General features: G+C 39.8%; 4 protein-coding genes across 7 annotated transcripts in view; 3 read left to right on the forward strand and 1 right to left on the reverse strand.

Moving 5' to 3' along the window:
* LOC119551991 (CAAX prenyl protease 1 homolog) lies at positions 1-1,524 on the forward strand. Its single transcript, XM_037861712.1, has 2 exons — positions 1-143; positions 198-1,524. The coding sequence occupies exons 1-2, from the start codon at positions 42-44 to the stop codon at positions 1,437-1,439; spliced, it is 1,344 nt and encodes a 447-aa protein (XP_037717640.1). The 5' UTR covers positions 1-41; the 3' UTR covers positions 1,440-1,524.
* On the forward strand, positions 1,452-3,347 carry LOC119551989 (CAAX prenyl protease 1 homolog). The gene is made up of 2 exons (XM_037861710.1): positions 1,452-1,677; positions 1,739-3,347. The coding sequence occupies exons 1-2, from the start codon at positions 1,567-1,569 to the stop codon at positions 2,996-2,998; spliced, it is 1,371 nt and encodes a 456-aa protein (XP_037717638.1). The 5' UTR covers positions 1,452-1,566; the 3' UTR covers positions 2,999-3,347.
* Positions 3,007-4,322, forward strand: LOC119551995. 3 transcript variants are annotated; one of them, XM_037861717.1, is made up of 3 exons: positions 3,007-3,136; positions 3,528-3,961; positions 4,016-4,322. In XM_037861717.1, the coding sequence occupies exons 1-3, from the start codon at positions 3,027-3,029 to the stop codon at positions 4,102-4,104; spliced, it is 633 nt and encodes a 210-aa protein (XP_037717645.1). In that variant the 5' UTR covers positions 3,007-3,026; the 3' UTR covers positions 4,105-4,322. The 3 variants fall into 3 exon arrangements, with proteins under 3 accessions (XP_037717645.1, XP_037717647.1, XP_037717646.1); XM_037861719.1 differs by having other exon boundaries at positions 3,528-3,950; XM_037861718.1 differs by having other exon boundaries at positions 3,011-3,136; positions 3,551-3,961.
* Positions 4,256-22,055, reverse strand: part of LOC119551994 (calbindin-32) — a 26,109-nt gene continuing 8,309 nt past the window's right edge. Inside the window, exons 2-12 of one of the 2 annotated variants that reach the window (XM_037861714.1) lie at positions 17,488-17,701; positions 16,725-16,810; positions 16,571-16,660; positions 15,511-15,597; positions 15,292-15,432; positions 14,679-14,734; positions 14,565-14,610; positions 9,477-9,488; positions 6,121-6,177; positions 5,966-6,037; positions 4,256-5,910 (exon numbers count right to left, since the gene is read on the reverse strand). In XM_037861714.1, coding sequence (XP_037717642.1) covers positions 5,764-5,910; positions 5,966-6,037; positions 6,121-6,177; positions 9,477-9,488; positions 14,565-14,610; positions 14,679-14,734; positions 15,292-15,432; positions 15,511-15,597; positions 16,571-16,660; positions 16,725-16,810; positions 17,488-17,638 — 945 coding nt within the window. In that variant the 5' untranslated portion in view covers positions 17,639-17,701 and the 3' untranslated portion in view covers positions 4,256-5,763. The remainder of the gene's footprint in view (positions 5,911-5,965; positions 6,038-6,120; positions 6,178-9,476; positions 9,489-14,564; positions 14,611-14,678; positions 14,735-15,291; positions 15,433-15,510; positions 15,598-16,570; positions 16,661-16,724; positions 16,811-17,487; positions 17,702-22,055) is intronic. The other variant, XM_037861715.1, reaches the window with a different exon arrangement.

The following is a 22,055-nucleotide window of genomic DNA, read 5'->3' on the forward strand; positions in this document are numbered from 1 at the left end:
AATATGCCTAAAATGTCAGGCTGTTGTCAGAGGAACCCAACATGTCTGCATACTTCTGGGATGATCCAGCAGCTATACTCTATATAATCATTGCCTTCTTGATACTGGACAATATATGGGCCATTTATCTGATGCTGCGAGAAGTAAGTGATGAGCATATCTTTCAAGTGATTTTTTTAAGTTCATTTTTCTTACAGATACATATGGCATACAAAACGAACAAAGTTCCGAGTGTGATCAGCCCGTATTTGCCGCAGGAGCTCTACGACAAGATGCGCGTCTACAAAATACACAGAGGCTGGCTTACGATTGTAAACACCCTGCTTACGGCGGTTATAATGGGTATTCTAGAGCTGTACTTCGGATTTTACGCCTGGCTGTATGGAATGGCCGCCCAATGCGCCTTGGGCAAGTGGATGGAGCACGAGGCTTGCGTTTCCGTGATCTTCGTACTCATGCTGAGCGTCTATTTCTGGCTCAAGAGCGTCCCGGCAATGATTTACGAGAAATGTTGCATCAAGAGCTTGCAACCCAGGGCAAAACCATCATTGTGGTTCCGCATCTGTCACTTTGTCTTCGACCTAATCTTGGGAGCAATAGTTACCATCGCCATAGTAGTCGCCTTGGTGTACATGTTTATCGGCTTGGGGCCCTACGCTCCCCTTGGCTTGTACATTCAATCGCTGATCCTGACGGTCATCATACTCCTGCTGATTCCATTCTTGATCGATCCCTTTGTGGGCAAGCGAGTGCCGCTGGAGAACTCGAACCTGCGCAACCAACTGGAGTATCTTACGCGGCAAGTGGGCTTTCCCATGAGCCAGGTGCGTATCATCCGGGTGCACGACCCCAACACGGGTAGCAATGCCTTCTTCTACGGATGCTGCTGCCTAAAGAGAATTGTGATCTTCGATACCCTGCTGCTGAATAGGGGCAAGCAAGATCTCACCCAGCTGTCGCCAGAGGAGCTGGGCAGGGGACTGACGGATACCCAGGTGACGGCTGTTGTGGCCCACGAACTGGGTCACTGGAAGAACGGACATTTTTACAAGGCGATCATGGCCTTCCAAGTCCATCTCATACTGACTATCTTGCTGTTTGCATTCATGTTTGCCCACGGACCCATATATCAGGCGGTGGGATTTGCCCCCGGCCTGCAGCCCATCGTCATTGGATGCTTCATCATCTTCGGATTCGTACTGATCCCCTACATGACGCTGGCCAACTTTAGCATGCTGAGCCTGACGCGCTGCTTTGAGTTCCAGGCAGATAGGTTTGCAAACCGTCTCGGATACGCTGGTGAACTTCGCCAGGCGCTGCTCAAATTGTATGCGGATAATATGGCATTTCCCGTCTCGGATCCATACTACTCCAGCTGGAATCACACACATCCCACCATTCTGGATCGTTTGGCTCGCCTGGAGGATGTTCGACGTTAGGCAATATATTTTTTCGGTTTCTTTTTTCAAACATAGTAGGTTCTGATTGAATTATCCGGCTTGGGTAATATAGATATATATTTTACAACTGGCGCTGTTGTTTGTTGGGGGAACATGATAAGTTTTGATGGCATTCTACGATACTTGGCCAAAGGTAGACCCTATCATCGTACTGGTGATCTTATGTCTGATCGTGTTAGTTGACCGAATATGGGAAATGATACTCACCAAGAGACAGGTAAGTGGTGATGAATTCTGTTTGGATTGAACCACTGATCCCGGGTGTCTTTTTTTTTTAGCAATTGGTATGCCTGAACGCGATTATGGTGCCTGAGGAGCTGAGAGGAATCATTCCGCCGGAAATTTACCATCGTGCTCGTATCTATGAGCTGCACAAAACGGAGCTACAGCTCTGGAAGTACATCATTGACTTGATAATTTCGCTGTGTGAGCTGCTCTTGGGCTTCTATCCCTTCCTCTGGAGCCTGGCTACCATGTCTCTGCAAAGAGTCACCGCCGAGGAAGTCTGGATCAGCATGATCTTCGTGTTCTACCTGACCATCTACATCTGTCTGAGGTTCCTGCCGGTGCTGATCTACGACAAGTGCCTGCTGGAGCTGCGTTACGGAATGTCAGGAAAGTTTCCTTGGTACCTCTACTGCTGCATTGGCCTCCTGGCCATTGTTCTGAGCCAGCTCGTCCTGATCCCGTTGGCGGCGGCCATTGTGATGAGCGTAAAGTTCATCGGCTACTACTTCTTCCTGTGGTTCTGGCTCTTCTGGGCCATCTTGACCCTGCTGCTGGTCTTCTTTCTGCCCTACTGCTGTATTCCGTGCATTGGACGACAGGTTGTTCTGCCGGAGGGCACTGCCCTCTATACGGAGGTGAAGCGTGTCTGCGATGTGGTTGGCTTCCCTATGAATCGTGTATTTATTATCAAGACGCGGACAATGCAGTATAGTAATGCCTACTTCTATGGGAGCTGCTGTCTCAAGAGGATTGTGATCTTTGACACCTTGCTGCTGAACAAGGGAAAGGACACCAGTGAGATCCAGCCCTATGAGGTGGGCAGGGGCCTGACCAACATGCAGGTGGCGGGCGTGGTTTGCCACGAGTTGGGTCACTGGAAGCACGGACATTTCTACAAGGCCACGATCATCATGAAGATTCACTTCTTCCTCACCATGGGACTCTTTGGATTGTTCTTTCACTGCCCGCAGCTGTACATGGCAGTGGGTTTCGCACCCGGCGTTATGCCCATTATCGTGGGATTCATCATTGTCCTGAGATTCGCTCTGACTCCATATCTTACGCTGGCCAATGTCCTCATGCTGTGGAATCTACGTCGCTTCGAGTATGCCGCCGATAGCTTTGCCCATCGCATGGGGTACTCCATCCAACTGAGGTTGGCCCTGATCAAGATTTATGCAGATCATATGAGTTTCCCGGTCTACGACAACTGCTATGCCTGCTGGCATCACACTCATCCCACTATTCTTCAGAGACTGGCTTACCAGCAGAAATTGGACATGAAAGCCATAAAAGCTGGAAACAGCTAGTAGTCTCCGACTGTTAGTTCTCTTTTCTATGTACGTTTTTCGAGATATCCCCAAAAAAATTTCCAGTATGACTCGAAAACAAATTGCCACGCCCCGCTGTGGGACTATTACCAAATTGGTTGTCAGCATCAGCAGTGGGTGAGTTACGAATATCTATAGAGGAAGCGAAATAAAGTGGAGGATCAATCACGGGAAATCCTCAAGCTCTGATGTGACCCTCCGCATTTCTTCTCTTCTGTCCTGTCCACCTAATCTCTTTCATGTGAATAAAATTGTAATTGTTAAAAAGTATACCGAAATATAATACCATAGAGGTGTTTGAGTATAGCTTGAGGTTTTTTAAAATTTTTTGAAAATGTTTGAAAGTTTTTGAAAAAGTATTATATAATATATGTATTAAAAGTAAGATTTGATTGTACATAAGGAAAGTGCACCATATAATATGCATAAAATCGACTTAGGAAAGTTCGTGTTAGAGAAGTTAATCTGTATTTTCCAATTCAGTACTCTCAAAAATAAAATCCCTTAGCGAAACCTTTATTACTTATGCAGATGACACAACTCGGTCTTTCTGCGCGAATCCCTCCTGGTTGAACTTCCAAAATGGGATGATGGAGTTGGGTCCCGTAACGGAACCCCATCCCCATGACCACCCAAACGAGGCGACAGCCTTTCTGGAGCGACATTTCGGAAGGAACCCCCAGGTCAGGGCATCAATGGCAACTCAACAGGGACTTTCGTCCATGCATTTGAACGGCAGGAACAGTGAAGTGAATTTTCAGGACAGAGATGCTGTTATCTGGCACACCTGGCTGGTGGAGAAGGTAAGGTTTCCGCCAGCTCAGTGTGCGATCATCGAAGAATGGAAAGATCCCTTCACGGAAACTCTGGGGAGTTGCTATTGTGTCTGGCATTTGCAAAACTGCATGGCCTGGCAGCTTGTCATGGCCTGGCAGCCAAGTGGTAACTATATCTCAGATTAATTTCAAATAACTCACTACCAAAACTACATTTTAGCTTCTGTTCCCGCATCAAGAAAATTATGGACATTGTCAACCAACTCCTTGATACGGAAATGGATCCGGATAAATCTACTCCCGCCATAAACGAGCGAGTTTTAAGTGCCACTGATATGCTGAAGAAACTGAATGATCTTCTCGAGCTCCAGGAGAAACGCAATCGGCGCTACAAACGCCTCTATAAGGTTCAGGAAAAGTGAAAGACCGCGATTGGAGTGCTGACCCCTTGATGTCTGCATAGATTGTATTTACTTTATTAAAACATTTCTGTTGTATTTTCATAGTATTAGACATATATCCAGTTATATATTCGATATTTGGTATCTTGTATATATAGAGAAAGTCAGTTTCGAAGCTTTACATGCATGTGGTTTGAACAATATCTTAGGATTAGCATAAGTATGTTATCATATAGAGTTGTATCATAATTAGTTTATTTATATGTTAAGTTGGCATTTTGTTGCATGTACGGGTGTGTACAATAGGTTTTACTCAGGGTTCCATTTTTAAAGTTGATGGAAATGGTGCTTAGTTTATCCGTATCATTTTGAAATTTTAAAAGTGAATCCTTGGGTAAACTCCCTTTCAAGATTGTACCAATTTGTCTTGGCTTTAAAGCTTAAGTTAGTAATTGTTAGTTTTTTAGATTTCAATTAGATTGGTTTCAAAGAAATGAATGGTAAAGGCAAGGAAGGAACCGAAATAAGTCACAAATTGTATAGCTATAGCACCTTGAAAAACGTTGGATAGTTCATAGCGTTGTAGGTTAACTTTAAGTTTTCGTTAAGGTTTAGTTACCGATTCGCCTAAGCAGGGAAATTGAGTGGAAATGCTGCCAGCTGGCCTCAATCTGCACCTCGTAATCTCCCCTCGCACAGACCCTCAGGTGGAAAATACAAGGACGAGTGTCTCTAACGTTAACTAGATACATTTCCACCCTTCAGCGTTACAGTGTCACGTTCAGGTGGGAGATGCATTTGCATTCACCTGCATTAGTAGCGTCCACCCTCGGGCTGATGCAAGTGGCTCTTGATTGATTGATTGATGTTTGCGGGAGATATACATAGTACAATGTGGGTGCTGAATACACCCCACCCTTCGAGCATGGGAGAAGAATACTTATTACGCTGCCGATTTAAGGGATACTGACACAATTATTAACAACAATTATCTACAGATTGTAGCCACACATATACGTTTATGCTTAGGTAATCTCAAATAAATATTGTATCCTTAATATATATAACTACTTTTATTTCGAGTTTTAATTGGTAATTAAATAAAATACTTTATGCAAATACACATAGAAAATATAAATACATGTATATTATAATATAAAATCGATGTACTGATCTTGATGTTATCATTTCTTAATTGTTTACTTTAAGTGGCTCGATTCAGTGTTGCAAATTGTTTGATTGGATAAATTCCGAAATTTCCGTTTTGGTTTTGACTTTGGGGGAAATATACTCTCAACATCTTAACGTACGATAAACATTTATTTAAGATTTGAAACATTTATATTAGATTTGTGTTACCAATAGCTTCGTTTCGGTTTGGATCCCAGTTCGCTTAGGATCGTCCCCCGATACCAAAATCTCTTTTTTTCGCTGCCCTTTGGATGCAGCTCTAAAGTAAACAATTGCCTCGAAGCCCACGTTGGCCTCTTATTTGGATTCCCCTCGATTGGGTGACAAAAATAGAGTTGGCTAAAATCTCTTTTTGGTATGTGTTCCAGCCAACGGCTTACTCCTCGTCGTCGGGGGATATTTTGGCCAGTGTCAGCAGGATCATGGTGAGTTCTTTGCGGGAGATCTTTCCATGCTTGTCGGTGCCAACTCCCCGCATGATGGTCTCCTCGAAAGCAGCCAGATCCTGGGCATCGTAGTCGTCCTGGGAACACCAAAATAATAAAGCTACCATTACCTAACCTTAAGAGGGTACCCACCTTCTTGACCAGCTCCAAAAGATCCTTGAGGAAACCCTTGAGCTCCTCATTTTCAATGGTGCCGCTGTTGTCCTGCATTGATATTGGAATGTTTGACAATTTTATAATCTTGAATCCCCATATTTCTAGCATCTTTAGTTATTTGCTTTACTTACACGATCGTAGAGCGAGAATACTTTTTCAATATCTTCCTTGGTCAACTTTGTGGCGCCCTGTGGATATAAAAATATAACAATTGGTATGTTTTTTCTAAAAAACCGTTTAAATACAAGTTTTACATAAAGGTTTATTTATAAGTTTGGGGTACAACCTAGATTTGGCATACTTGTTTAATACTGAATAAGCTCAATATAACTTTTTAACTAATGCAGAAATTAGAAAAAATAGTTAGAACATTGGTTTTTAAAATTAATTGTCATTGATACTCATCAATTTAGTAAAGGAAAATATGATAACACTTTAAATTTTCTGAGCTTTAAGTATGCTAAATCCTTAAAAAATTTGAAATCTTGTGTTGTGTACAGCAAATATTAAATAGTAAGTTGTGGGGGAAATACAACATTCTTTTTGCTCAGATTATCCTGCATGTTTTCGAATTATATTGAATAATGTTCCCCTATAATATCATGTACCTAAACTACAGGTCGAGGTGTGTCTTTTGGTGCGATTTCGGTTTTTATTGGTTAAATACAAAGCGCCAAAGACATGAACTTATGCAAAACATCCCCAATTATAATAAAAACATGCTTTTAGGAATTTAATGACATACGACAAGTCATGCTTAGGAATAACCCAAGGGAATGGAATAAGTAATATGCAAGGCATAAAAAAATGGTATTCCATATTCACACTCATTCGTTATACTAAAGCCCAATTAAGCCCAATGAAACATGCAGCCAATTAATACATGTGTTTTCTGCCGTTGACATTCGCTAATTAATATGAATTATGGCTCAGGTACAGCAGATTTGTCTTTAGCACTCGCCGCTCTCATTTGCGATTGCACCGGATGTGTTTTCCTCGAGGGAAACACGAAATTTATTGATTCCATTTGCGCCCGGCAAATTGCTCGAATTATTTTCCCTCATATGTAAGCCCACGTTTTATATATATATAGTACACACCCACACAGTCATGCAGTTTGTAATTTTGGGGGTTATGCAACGTGGCCAAGGTGGCGCCTCAAGTTCAAAAGTTTTCAGTGCTGCACTGGGGAAAATATATAATAGTATTAAAAAGAAAAATCTTTATTTGAGCTTAAGGTTATTTATAAGTTATACAAAAAAAGGTTTCGAAATTATACAAACTACTTTTATTGCATTTAAAGGTATTGTCCTTCAAATTATATTTTATACTAAACAAAAAGTTTTAGCTTTTAAGAGCAAACCTTTTTTAAAAACTTTAATAAAGTTATGTAATTATTTATAGATATTTTTAAAATCTTTTAAAAGAGTGCTTAAATGTATGCAATTATGTAAATTATCATACACCTTCATTATTTCAGATATCTATCAATATTTTTTTTAATTAGGATACTATTTTCGATTTGATAGGTTTTTAAAGCTTAAAGTCCGTAAATTCAATGAAGTAGAGGCTCAAAACACAATATTTTATTCCCCAGTGCATTAAAGGTGAGAGTGGAAAGCTGCGAGGTGGAACTTATCGTTTTGTTTTCTTTATCCTTGGGAAAATCGGATAACATTTGTTTTACTGGCGCCACGAAAACGCAGTTGGCGCATTCTTATTGCGTTCTTAACGGGATTAGAAACCCATTAAGTGGGTACCCTTTTGCCGCCAAAGCTTTAAAAAAATGTGCTTATCCTGGCATTATAAATTTCGAACCCGTTTCCACTTGGCGGTGGCTAAGCTCCTTAAATTGAATTTCACACGAAGCCGATGATATATATATTTTTCTCGGCCTGGCCTGGCTTTTTTGTGGCCTGACTCTTTGTCAAATTGCTCATACTTAAGTCGAATGGCGCCTTGAACGTGATGTGATGTGGCATACGCCCACACATTGATGAAATGAAGTAATTATTTTACACTTCAACACTTTGAAAAGCCGGTGGCAGAGCGTGTGTCAGCCTGCGGCTGCCATTATCCATATGGCAGGGCCACAAAATATATATCCCCCAAGCCCCGCTCTTCAGCCCTCCAAACCGAATGACTAAATTATGCAAAAGGTTCCCATGGAGGAGGCGGAGGTGGAATTCCACATCAACGTGTAATTTGCGTGGACCTCACATCGTTAGGAGCAAAGCTGTTCACGTACTTGGGCTCGGGATGCGGATGTGTTAAGTGGGAAATGGGGTGGACCAATGCCATCAAAAGTCTAATTAGTAGCTCGTAGCTATCATTCTCTTGGTGCGGGTTGCCCTGCGGTTGGGGTCGCATTTGTAACTCGAGACAGGTCCCTAAAAATTGGCAAATTACTAAAACTTTTACTGCCAGAAAGTTTAGTTTCTTATCGCTAATAAGCAGTGAGCTTTTATTAATCACCAGAACGAGAACAAATTAATATAGTTTGTATGGGGTCGTTGTAGAAACCTTTGAAGATTAATACAGATATATCTATAGATTCAAAATCAATATATTTGTTACCTAAAAGTAGGCTTTGAAAAATGTTGTAATTGAAAATCCAAAATATTTAATATTATTGCATACTTTTAAGTAACTTTTCAGAGATTTATAGATACTTAAACCTCATAAATAGTAATCACTGCAATTTTCTTTAATATACTTATTATTGTAAGCAATACCAAAATAAGAATTATTGCATACTTTTAGGTAACTTTTAAAGTGATTTATAGATACTAAAACCTCTTAAATAGTAATTACTCTCCGATTTACTACTTATGAATTTATGCAGTTCCAAAATAAAAAATATTGTTGCATACTTTTAGGTAACTTTTTAAGTGATACTTAACCTCATAAATAGTAATCACTCTACGATTCACTTGAATGTACTTATTACTTTATGCATTTCCAAAATACAAAATATATTGTCAGTGTATTGTAACTTTGTAAATGATTTATGGATTCAAAAACCTCATAAATGTTTGCCACCCTACGATTCCCTTTTACATATATATTTATTGTTTCATGCAAAAACTTATTTAGTATTAAACGATTCATTCACACTCAAAACGAACAAAAAATATCCATGCAGTAGTCATGCTTTCTGTCCAATAACAAGACACTTTCAAGCCAATTCAAAGCACTTTTGTTGTTTTATTGTTTCTATTTTTTGTTTGCTGAATAGGGTGTAAAAACAAACTAACTACAACAAAATACCAATTCAATCAATTGGGATTCTTGGGTTCTCATCAAGTGTGAAACAAAGAACGGCTGTTTAAACAAGTATTATCCAAATTACAAAATAATAACATTTTATGGAGAGTTTTAATGGGCCACCAGTGTCTATAATCGTTATTATACCCACATGGACTCTTTTTTAGGGGCACTTGTATTATTGTTTGAATTGCTTGATGATGAGGTGGAAAATACTTACATCAATGCCCTCCTTTAGTGTGTGGTTTTTATATATATGGTACATATACGTTTTTTATGTTATTTATTTCATTTCATTGGTTTCGGTTTTGTTGGCAGGAATGTAAATAGTTTGTGTATTGTTTTACGAAATATTTTTGTTTGTTTTCATTGTTGGCAGTGCAATTGGTTGCAGATTGTTGAATGCAAATTTTTTTGTATATACAGCAGATGGCAAAAGGTTTTGATTTGCGGTAATTGTTTAGTTATTTCAGAGTTGGTTTTCGAATTGCATTTGTGAGATAAGTCGGAAGTTGAAGGTGGCAGCCCAAAATGTTATACACCACGTGCACGGTATAATTAGGTCGGTAATCGTTATTTTATTTTGATTATTGTTATGTTGTTGGTTTTGAAATAAAAATGCACAAGATTATAGAAGTATATGCAGATATAGTATATTATTATGTTCATATAGATACAGATGGCATAGAGGAGGTAGGCGGGGGGAAACGAAAAAGATATATATAGAAAGTTAGAAAGGTCAGGAACTAAAATTAAATTGCTTGTTTAAGGTTAATCAAGGGGGGTAGGCTTTTTATAAATAATATTCATTTACCCGCTTTGATTACACTGTATTTTAAAACTGGTATACATGTTTTTAAGCTAGAGTTTTAGTTATTTTTTTAGTAAGCTAAAAGATCTAAGATCTGGATGCAGCTAAATTAAAAGTGAGAAATATTAAGTATACGCTTAGTTGAACGTTAACCAGACATATGCATTACCAATTAGAGAGCAAACGGTTTCTGCTTTGTAAGTTAATGGCTGATAAAATCGAACTAGCTGTAAGTTTGTAAGGAACTCATAAGAAATCGAACTGAAAACTTCTGTCTGTGCCGCGATGTCACGTTTTCACTTAGAGCCACAAAAACCGTGAAACATTAGAAATAAGGCGAGTGACAAAAAGCTAAGTGTACCAGGTTGTTTTTCCCAATGTCCTGCTGTGCTGTCCCCCTCTATTTTTTTTCCATGCTGTCCTGTCCACACCTATTGCTGCCATTTCCACTGGCTTTTCCTGTTGCAGCACATTATGTCACTGCTCGTTGCGGTGCATGCGGCGAATACGTGATGTGCATTAGCATAACGCTTTCTGGCACTTTTGGCCACCAGCCAGCAGTACAGTGTGCCTCATAATTGGAGGCGCCCCGAGACAGAAGTTTTGCCAAGTCATGCAGCAGCTCCAAAAAGTTCTGGAGTCCTGCATAGACTGCATATCCTGCATATAACTCGGCCTTCGTTCCCCCTGTGGTTATCAAAATGCTGATGCATGCCCTGGGTTTATGGTCCTAAGAAATTGTATAAAAAGTAATAACTGCACCTTGGCTAAATGTGCTCGAAATGCCTATTTTATGGCTGCCTGAGCCCCGGCTGCCCGCATTTTTTATGGCACTCCATAACGACCGACTTACGATGGTGCGCAAGTATAGTACGCATATCTCCGTTGGCCAGGTGCCCTCAGGGGCTTCCCGGGATTCCTCGGGATTCAGGTTTCAGGACTCACTGGCTTGGAACCGAGAGGAGACAGGAGACAGCAACCATGTCCGCGCGCCAGCACTTTTCGATTAAAATCCAACTTGTCCCGCTACATTGTTATGCATTACTCATCCGCTAGATGCCCCACTCCACCGCCATCAATAAAACCCAAATAAAATGTCGTTTGTGCTGCGAGCTGTAACAATGAGCAAATATGCGGCATGCAACCCATGAGCATTGTTCGTTGTGCAATCCTGCGGCTTCTGCTGCCTTTCGCTCGGACTGCCGCTCCACTGAGTGCACATCGCTACATTGCCCAAGTTCCCTTTCCCGAGATCCCGAGAAGGACCTCCTCTTCTCCACTCCACCCGGAACAGAAATATCTTGTTGCAAGGACATGCGAGCTGCATTTGAATTTACACCAGCTTCCCAGTTCGAATTGGAAATGGTGAAGGATGTAAGCTCACAGTAAGCTGACTTTTATATATTTGCTTTCAAAGGGGAAATAACTTTACATAACCATCTATTACTGCTATATAAAATTAAAACTCTAAAAAACGAGAGGATCAATCGGCAGCTAAAACCAGATGACATAGAAATCTAAAAACATAAACTGAAATTCGGAAATAATTCCAAAATATGCTCTATTGATTATATTCATAATATTCGCTGCCAAACTACCTTTAAATTCGACTTGTTAACTTATGAATATAATATAAATTGGGTCTTGTTCATTATTTAAATGTAAGAAACCTCTAAATCAGATTTATGGAATGGAAAACATGTAAATTAAAAAGAAATAATAAATTCATCACTATTATATTTATTACTTTAACTCATAATACTTTACCAAAGATTAATTTTTCGTTAAACATTTGCTTTTGATGCTGAAGCCCGTAAAACCAAGCTTTAGTCTTTCAATTTCATAAGCCAACCAGCTTTTCCAACTATTTTTGGGTTTCAATTTCAAAGTATGCATTTCCACCGCAATAAGTTCTCTCTTAACTTTTGCAAAACCCCAAATAATTAGCTTTGAAATAGTAGAGTGGCTTGCCACATGGAAAATGCCAATTTCGCTTAGTTTTCGGGAACAGAGCGTGGGTGTGCCGGCAAAGTGATTTAGTGCAATGGGAATCCAATTGCAATCCAAACCAATACAAAGTGAGTACAGGCTGAATGCAACACTTTGGATTTTGATGCCACTGTGTTGGCGGTGGTAAAAGTCTTTCGATATATGTTCGAACCATCCAAGTTTTCGGCAACTGCTGCCAATGAGCAATGAGAATAAGCGTCAATGCGACTGAAGCACGTACATTTGCAGCAAATAACAATAAGAGCCCTCAATGCCCCCCGATTTCCCCGCTTTCAGACCATTTTTTCTGTGGATCTAGCCCACTTGATTGCCAAGAACAACGCCGACAACCGAACGGAGGTGGTTTTTCTTTGCTGTTCCATGGATTGTACATATGTGGCGATGTGGTTCATGTGGCAAACAGCAAAAAGGAAATCCAAACACGAGGACGAACACGGAAAAAAAAAGAGTTTACGTTTGCCCAAGGCGTGGGAAACGCGAATCGGAAAATTTCGAAGGGGCTGGCTCAGCAAATTGGGAGTTATCAAGGCTGAGGAGGGTTCCACATTTATTTCCGCCTGCCCATTATAAGTAATATGTATTTTGTGGACAGTGGAGCTCATGAACCTAATACTGTCTTATAATAGTAAGCCAAAATCCCCATCAGTTATGCCCTGAATTTCTTATAATATAATACAAAATATTGTACAATTCCAAAATTATTATTATTAAGATATAATAGTTTTAACTTTATAAGGGCTTACACCTTGGGACTTGGGCCTATAAAAGTATTTCAACCTATCCTAATAAATATTTTTTCTAATCCCATATAACCCATGTTAAACAAAAATCTAAAAGAAAAATCAATCTAAGGCCTGCATAAATTTGGGGCGTTTTCCCCTTGAAGACTTCTTCAAGCAGCTGCTGCTGCCAGCATATAAAAAGGATTCTTGGTGTTCTTGAGGATGTCCCCATTCCTGGCCAAAATGCTTAAAATGCGAAAACGGAAAACATGCTCGAAATACATACACTTCTGGCCAAGTTTTGGCCTGCGGGAAGTTACGTGACATTCGGAGGCAGCCTCGAATGCAATGACAGTGCTTCATTTAACCGCATTTGGCATCATCAGCATTTCGGGACCGAGTCCAAATGGGTTCGTAGAATCTCCCAGGGGAATTTTAAGCCCCAACATCTGGCGGCAGTGGCCAGAAAGTTTGTTTTCCCAAACACCACATGGCTTTTCTTCTGCTAATTGCTCGGCTATCTGAGTCTGAGGCAAACTAATATTAAAGTATTTAATGGCCAGCCATTTGGGGACTTTCCACCTTCTGTTTATGCAGTGGTTGCTGTTTAGCCTCTCCTCTGCCTTTTTTACAACCCAATTCAAATCACATCAAATCTGTTGACGCTTCGGCAGAAACTAAGGGAATAAGGGAAGCCTCTGCTTTCGGAAATTGATTCCGCCAGCTCCCACGCATTTCTTTTTCCCGAAAAAAAGAAAGCGGAGAGAGTGGGTGAAAGCACCTGCCAGTTTCAGCTGAGCTTCGCTATTTTGCTTCGTTTATTTTTACGATTGCAGACAATATTTCTTGCCTTTTTTATACACAGCGAAACAGCTATTTCTGCCTTGGCCATGGCTTTATTTGTTGCGACGGAGCCAAAATGGGGTTCAAGAATATTTTTTATTATGGCCACAACTTTTCAATGTTGCACTCAGTGTCGAATTTGTTTGGAAAGGAACGAAAAAATAAATAGCGACTTTGTTCTCTGATCTGTCGAGCGGGTTGAAAAGTCCCTAAAAGGGTTTAGAACTTCGAGGAATCTATTCAAATAGGAAAGCTTGGGTAAATACCCAAAAAAAAATCATTTAAAAATCCTATTTGCTTTCAGTAGGTACTTTCCCCTTCGAGCCATTTATTTTTAAAGTCTTTATTGCATGGACAATTGGCTTTTATTTATTTTTAGCAAGCGAAAATGCAATAGAATGCACAGAAATATGGCATTGCATTTATCCGAGTAATTGCTTGCTCATGAGTGAAAGCTTTTATACTAATATTTATTAACCATATTTTATTTAGTTTTTATGCACATTATTTCATTTTGCCACCTTTATTTCCTGTCTGTTTCAGGACTTATTTATTTAAGCATACAAATTGAATTTATATTTATGTTGTTATTATTTCTGAGAGTTATTTCCCCCAAGTCGGCACAGACAATGGTCAAAATAATAGGTAAATAATATAAAAACTGAATAAAAATGCATTGCTGTTTGAGTTAGTTGCAAAGCTATTTAATAATTATTTAGCAAAGGCTGCAGCTAGTGAAAAAAACAAAAATTCAGGCTAACCTAGGTGCTAAACGTGTTTTGTTTTCAAGGCAAGCCGAGTCTGTTTCACTTATGCAAGTTATTGGTATTATTTTTTATGAAAACCGCGCTATCCTGATAGCAATTTCCTCGATTGAAGGATGTTTTCTGGCTTGGGGGCATATCAAATGCTTGTCACTTACCTTAAACACCTGGCGGCAAAGGAAGTTCTCTTTAACCGGAAGCAATCTGCAATAAATAAGTTGGTTTGCTGGCTGCTGCCTGGAATTTGAGAATGCCGCCTCAAGGACACTTACTTGGCCATTTCCGACAGCTGCAAACGTCCGTCCTTGTTGGCATCGAATACTTGGAGCTGAAAGGATAATGGTTGGGCATACATTATTGTCTGCTAATTGGGAAACTGAATTATTTACACCATTGTGTGTGAATTGCATACATTTGTGCATCTGTCAATGATCAGAATAGTATTGTACTTATGCATGTTTGAATGGAATCGTTTTTGTCTAGGCATTCCAATTATGCGTTGCTATCATTATATAGTTTATTTGAAGAAGTAATTTACTCATAGTAAACAATTTTAATTTTCTAAGAATTCGTATATTGTGTTTTCTATTTTATATTCATGAAATATTCTGTTTGCTCAGGTATTTGCGGCCTATTTAATATTTTTTTATTCCAGGAACTGTAAAACTATGAACAAATTACTTTAAGAATTTCACACATTTACTTTTGTAGCAAATATTTTGGTATTCCGGGAACTGTTAGCTCTTTAAAAAGTCTTTACTCGAGTATTTTACATATTCACTTTTTATAGGAATATTAATTATTATATGTATTTTAAATACGCAGAAGAGCCAGTTCTTGCTTGAAATTTAGGATACTTTAATATTACAATCTCTGATTACTCACCATGGTATCGGTGTACTCAATGAGCTTGTCCTCGGACACATCATTGATCTTTTTGGCCTCTTTGAGCAAGTCGCGCAAGAAGTTCTTTAGCTCATCTGCCTCGATGTAACCCGAGTTGTCGGTGTCGTATTCGCGCCAGATCTAATTTAATTTGAAACAAGGGGGAATTCAAAATTAATTGGGGAATTTCAGGGTTTGAAATTCCCATGTATCACCCACCTTCATGAATTCCACGCTAGATTCCAGGGGATTATCGAAGCGGAAGAGCAAAAGGAAATTCTCCTCCATGGGCAAAAGTTGAGCGAGCTGCAAAAGGAATTCCTCTTGTTTCAATGCGTGACTTGACAATGAAATAGGTTTTGTTAAGAGGAGACTAAATGGGTCTTCTTGTTTTACGATGCATTGGGTGCAAAACCAAGAAAACCCTGCTGCACTTTAATTAGCGAACAGCAGGAAAAGTTTCGCCCCAGGCATTCGTTAAAACTTTCTGGCATAATTTAAGTGTCGAATTGAAGCCGTCACCCTTCACTAGTAATCAGCAGTGGCCGGGAAAACTTTATAATTCGCTGTGGCTGTTGAATTTACATTTTTATTTGCTGCTGGTAATTACTGCACTATCGCAATTAAAGTTTATCCCCGAGCCAAAACCATGTTGACAGCGAAATATAACCCAAAGCCATTGCAATCGATGTTCGACGTGGCGTATGAATACGGTGTACAACATGAATTATGAATGCCTGAATCCCATTGTATTGCCAGCCAACCTTAATCAGCAATCCAGGGGGGCCCGGCTACTTGAACTTTTCACTTTTCTTACCCAGAAACTTTCTTTTTCGGTGGCTCATTTATCAAAAGTCCATTGTGTAAGCCCGCTCCCCGGAGTGCCTTATTATTTGGTAGAAAAAAAAATGCAAGCCCTACAGAAAAATCTCCTTTCAATAGTCCGTGCTGCTGCTGCTGGTCCAACTTCAATTAAAAACTCATTTAATGTGGCCCCCACAAAATACTTTTTTTTTTGGAAAAAGACCTTGCCAGAAAGTTTCTTATTTTCGAACAGGGGAAAACGCCAATAATTTATGGGACTCTCAGTTGGGCCGAGACATTTAAAAACCAATTTGGAAAAAGAAAAACGGGGCGCCACCACGACTCGACTGAAGGAAATGTCATTTCGAATACAAAAAGCCATACAGACAACATTGCGCATACGTCGTGGTGGCCCCATCAAAGTGAAATTTGTGACCGAATGTGCGGTCGGTCAGTTTTGGTAGGTAGTACCCACCTCTCTGATATCGATTTTGCCATCCTGATTGTCATCGTAGGCCTCCATGAAGCAGGACTTCAGCTCCTCGAGCATGGTGTCCGTGACAGCCTGCGGGTTGGGGCAGAAAGATTAAGATGCAGTTGACCAACTTCAAGATCCACTTAAAGCTCACCTCAGGACTGATGTCTGTGGCATTGGCACTCGACACGAACTCCCTCAGAAATCCGTCCAGCTCGGTGCCCTCAATGTAGCCATTTCCTGGGGGCGAACAAAGGGAGAATGTAACAATAGAAGGCTCATTTCTTTTATGATATTGCTATCCAAATAGGGGTGTAGAAGTTGTAAATATTGAAATGGTTTCCATAAGTTAATTTGCCCAGGAGTTCGGGTCACTGAAAAGCTAATTAATATTTGATATACTTGTAGTAACCATCTGCCTTTTAAAAATTACCAAATTATGTGGTTAACGTTGAAATCAAATATATTAATGCATTAAAAGAACATTTCTAATTTTAAAATCTGGCTTCAATTATTTAAGTGACTGACTTCAAAATTAAAACTTGAGATTATCTTTGTCCAAAATGTACAATCTTAAAATTACATTACCTCTTATAATTGAAAATCTACAAATTATGCACCCAACGTTAAAAATTAAAACGCTAATAAATATTATAGCAATTTTCTAATTTTAAAATCTTTCTTTAATTGATCAAGCTATAACTTTACCGTTTAAGATGATGATTATCCTTCAGGAAAACTTAATAATATTTTATTGTTGTCGCACAGATCTAACTGCAAATAACTAGAACGTCTTTGGGCGTTATGACACTTTTGTTTGTGTCATAAAGCCCACCGACTCTGACACTGAATGCTATGACATGCATCTTATATTATTACATGGGTTTTTGCTTATGAAATGCTATATCTGAACTCACCATCCTTATCGTAGTGCGCCCAGACATCCATGAACTGGTTGGCCGACAGCTTCTTGAGTTCCCTGGACTCGGGATCGCGATATTGGCGCATAAAGTTGTGGGCCTTTTCGATTTGAACGCGCTTGGCGGCGGCGGCAGCGGCTGAGTCCATTTCTAAGTTTCCTTTTTTTTAGTTACTTGAACTCGCTAAAAACACTGGATGCTGAGCAATTATCTGGGGAAGAGCCAGGGAATACAACAATTAATTTGCCGCCATTAAACGCTATGTTCTGTGTCTGGGGAAAAGCCAGTTGACAGTGCAGCTGAAACTGTCAAATTAATAGCATAAAACAGGAACGCCCCCAGAAAGGCACACGGTTGGTATGTGGGTAGTGGGTTTCGGGTGAGAAATGGTCGCAGTGGGAGTCCCACTGCAGCGCAGGAAGCGTCGACATTGCATTCGTGTGTGCGGGGATTCCCCGCGGCTGAAATGAGACAGGACGTCACCTCCACGCGACCCCCAAGTGACCCCCTTCCAGGCCCCCTCCTCGCTTGACACCGCCCCTGTCACAAGTCATTGTGAGTTAAACACACCAGCGGAAAGAAGAAAAACAAGAAATGTAAACAAAATTGCTGAACAACCCACGTCTGCAGTTGCCTTGCGGCTGGGTGGCACTAAAAATAAGAAAGGAAAGCCCTGGGCTCAAGGCGGTGCTGCAGATGATGTTGGACGGGAAAAAAAGAAAGAAGCTGCGACTGAAAAGAGAGCACTTAAAAAAATAATTACCAAAGGGGCCACTATTTAAGTAAACCTTGTGTGGAAAACCACTTAAATCATGTATTTTTCTGCGTTGCACAGAATGTTATTGTATGGCAATGAATGTTTGATTGGTCTAAGACCTATAGAAATTAAAAAAATAACGTTGACCTTGCCTGTAAGGCAAGACCTTACAATTTTCTATTGAATTCTTAAGCCGTCAATATACTTAATTTAAATATAAAGCAATAAAGAACACAGAATAAATTTTGTTTAGAGAGATCACAACTTCCATTCTAAGGATTAAAAAAAAACCGTTGCATACTTTTCGGTACTAACATTTTTATTTTCAAATCTCCTATGGGTTAAGTTAAGCTCAAAATTAATTTAAATATAAAATCAATATACCTAATGCCCACATTAAATTAAGCTTTCTAGGCAACCGTAACGATTTGTCTTTCGGGCGTTTTAATTATGTGCATTTATAAGACTTTAAGCCGAAATGTAGCCTGCAAATTAATGTTAGAGCAAACAATTTAATTTTGAACAATGATTCCATGTGGAATTTAGCAGAAGCTAAGCTGAGCTCAAGTGGACTTTGAGCAGCGAGTGTTTGGCTAGGATTTAGCCAGCTCGGTTGCTCGCTTCATGGGCATCCGGATATATATGCGGTGGGAATCGTTGACAGTTTGCAGCGGTCGCTTTTCTGTGGCTAAAACAACGCTCAGAATAGAAGAGCCGTGAGCATAAATTTGCACCAGCTGTTGCCACTAAATGAGTTTCGCAATGCACACTGTTCTTGGGACTCAAGAAAATCGCCACTAATTTGAATTTGAAGAGCGAAAAGTGGTAGGAGTTCCTAACAAGGGTTTCCATCTAGGTATTTAAAGACACTTTAAAGAATCTTAAAAGTCGGCAAATATTAATTAATATTTATGAGGTGCCACAGAAAACAGAAGAGATTTTAAATCACTCATAAAGGTGCCTGAAAGTATGAAATAATAAATAACATGTTGTAGAATGAATGAGAGTATGTTGTTGCATACTTTAAGACACCTTTTCAAAACCACTTATAGCTTAAAAAGTATTGATATACATAAATAAATACCAAATACATCAGGAACTCTGCAATAATCGCATTAGGTGCCCAAAAGTGTGCAGTAAAAATAATATTTAATAGAATGAATGGGAATAGATTGTTGCATACTTTAAGACACCTTTTCAGAACCATGTTTACTTAAATATTGCTGGACAGAGAGAGCAAACCTCATTTATCAAAGACATCAGGCACTGTGCAATAATCGCATTAGGTGCGCAAAAGTATGCAACAATAAATAAAATTCTGTAAAATGAATGAAAATATATTGTTGCATACTTTAAGAAAGCTTTTCAGAACCACCTACAGCTTAAAAATGGCTGGACAGTCTTACGGCAAACCTCATTTATCAAAGACATCAGGCACTGTGCAATAATCGCATTACGAGGAGCAACTTGTTGACTGTGTCCCCATTGTTTATCGAACACGCTGCCAATATTAACTTTTCATTTAATTTGCAGCGAAACTTTCCGCTTTGTTCGCGAGGACTTTGGGAACTCGTGTTATCTGCCAAAGGAACAAGTTGCCCGCATTAGCCGGCTGCGATGATGGCCATTACCTGCAAACGCTTTCGCTAAGGCCGGCTGAAAGGACATTTCTGCCTTTCCCCGGCCAGCCATTTTATGGCCTGGAAATTGCATTTCACCCACTGCAATGGCTTCAAGCCTCTTCCGCTTTTCCACCACCCACACCCCACACCCCACAAACATCCTTTGTTGTCCTTGTTTTTTCATATATATGTTAGGAAAGGAAGTGCTAGAACTGTATACGTAGTTATACGATTATAGCGGAATGCTGGCCAAGAACTTTTGCAATCCGGAGTGCAATATGGCAAATACTTTTGGCCCCGCTCCAACTGCCGGCTAATGTTGCCCCGGGTGCCGAGGGTTAAGTTACGGCTTTAATATAAATTGTGTAATGAGCTGTGGGTTAAGCTGCGAAGGTAGTTTACTAAAATAATGAGGTTTGCATGGAAAATGTACGTCAGGAATGCCAAATTTTATAATAAGTTTCTTTTAAGGTGGAAGAAAAATAAATAAAAAAGATTAAATCCCTTATAAATTTATTAAAGATATAGGGTTATGAGTTAGTCTTATCATAAAAGTATTGTATTTTAATAATTTGAAACGCTCGCAACATTTCCAAGAAATTTAACAACCTTTTAATTGGCAAGAAGATAAGAGACTGAGAAAGAAAATTCCTGGGAAGCCAAATTCCATTTGCAGCTGTCTTTTTCAGCCATAAATTCTCTTGACTTCGAAATGGCTTGGATAAAAGAAACGCCCACAGCAATAGATTGCTAAGAAATCCGGCTTGCAAACGAAATATTTAAATCTCAGATTGAACAGTTTAAATAAATGGGAAACCTTTTCCATTGAAATTTTCAATTGCTCTTTGAATATTCAATCCTTTTCTAGCTTAGAGCCTAAATATAAATCATTAGGGCCCAAGCCTAGATTGCAATATCATTCCCAAAGATTAGGAGAACATTTCACCAAAGGAAATAACCTTTCAGTGCTTTAATAACCACATTTATTTTAGGAAATAAATTCAACTTTCAGTTTCCATGCTGAAAAATGCATACCAAATGTCGGTTTGAATAAACAAGGAAACTTTTTAACTGGCGTTTCCAAACTGCTGTTCGAATATGCAATACTTTTCGCCCGGGGGCCAAACGAATTAAATCAATAAAACAACGATAAGGCAAAAACAAGCAATGAAATTCTGCAGATAAAAAGTTCGATCCACGAAAACGGAAGCAAAGAGTCCCCAAGGAAATAAACTTTCTTGCCAACCTCATATTTAAATATTCTTTTGGAGCAATGAATCAATGGGGAGGTCGGGAGGAGACCTATTGAATGGGAATTATTTTCGGGTGAGTCAACGTCACTAATGGCCGTCTTGCATGGCAAAAAGAGGCAGAAGAGGCAGAAACGGAGGCCCCTGGGCCAAAAACGCAGATAAGCAAACCAAATTGTCAAGCCTCGTTGGCCGCATTGCATAAGCCGCGATTCTCGGTGCTCAGTTCTTGGCTTTTCCTGGGCGCGTGCTCGAGTGCCCCAGGAAAAGTGGGCGGAAAAGCGGGGAAAGCTGAATCTGAACGCACTGCTCACCTGTCAATGGAATCCCTCTGTCTGTCTGACATTGACAGTGGCTCACAAAGGCCACCCGCTTTCCCGGCTTTCCCAGCTTTTCCTGGCCATGTCCCGTCTTTAAGTGCATTAAGCTCAGTTCGCAATTTAATTTAAGTGTTTCTCTGTTTATTTTCCCCGCCCGGCGGGCTGTCACTTCCCTCGCATTTTCCCCTTTTTCCTTTCGCTTTTCCGGTTTTCCTTGCGCTTGTTGCTGGCGTGTCTGTTATTATTTCTATTTTAAGCCCTTTGGCCCGACTGCGGCTTTCTGCCAAGTCTGAATTATGGATTAGTGTTTTCCCTTGATTTGGACGGAGACCTGCAGTGCGGCTATATTTAGCTTTAATTACCACACGCGAAAAGTTTTTTTATCACTAACAATTCACAGAGAAATAATTGATAAGATAAGATGATCAATTTGGGAAATTGAGTATCAATTCTATATAGATACGGGGCGTATCATTCTGATACGTTGCCCATCTTGCTTTTTGCTCTCTTTTTCTTTTTCGGAGAGTTAGGAGTATTGGTGTCTAGCTCTTACTCAGAGTAATTTGAGCTAATTTGCTCATTTCTCTCTTTTCTTGCTCTTTTTCCATTTAAAAGA

Source organism: Drosophila subpulchrella, chromosome 2R (genome assembly GCF_014743375.2).
Source record: "Drosophila subpulchrella strain 33 F10 #4 breed RU33 chromosome 2R, RU_Dsub_v1.1 Primary Assembly, whole genome shotgun sequence".
Taxonomy (NCBI): domain Eukaryota; kingdom Metazoa; phylum Arthropoda; class Insecta; order Diptera; family Drosophilidae; genus Drosophila; species Drosophila subpulchrella.

Excerpts from the sequence above, each read along its gene's own strand:
- LOC119551991 (XM_037861712.1), top strand. The coding sequence starts at position 42 with ATGTCTGCATACTTCTGGGATGATCCAGCAGCTATACTCTATATAATC. Across the intron at positions 144-197 it reads TTTATCTGATGCTGCGAGAA|ATACATATGGCATACAAAAC; the intron begins GTAAGTGATGAG and ends TTTTTCTTACAG.
- LOC119551989 (XM_037861710.1), top strand. The coding sequence starts at position 1,567 with ATGGCATTCTACGATACTTGGCCAAAGGTAGACCCTATCATCGTACTG. Across the intron at positions 1,678-1,738 it reads TGATACTCACCAAGAGACAG|CAATTGGTATGCCTGAACGC; the intron begins GTAAGTGGTGAT and ends TTTTTTTTTTAG.
- LOC119551995 (XM_037861719.1), top strand. The coding sequence starts at position 3,027 with ATGTACGTTTTTCGAGATATCCCCAAAAAAATTTCCAGTATGACTCGA. Across the intron at positions 3,137-3,527 it reads GTTGTCAGCATCAGCAGTGG|CGAAACCTTTATTACTTATG; the intron begins GTGAGTTACGAA and ends AAAATCCCTTAG. Across the intron at positions 3,951-4,015 it reads TGGCAGCTTGTCATGGCCTG|CTTCTGTTCCCGCATCAAGA; the intron begins GCAGCCAAGTGG and ends ACTACATTTTAG.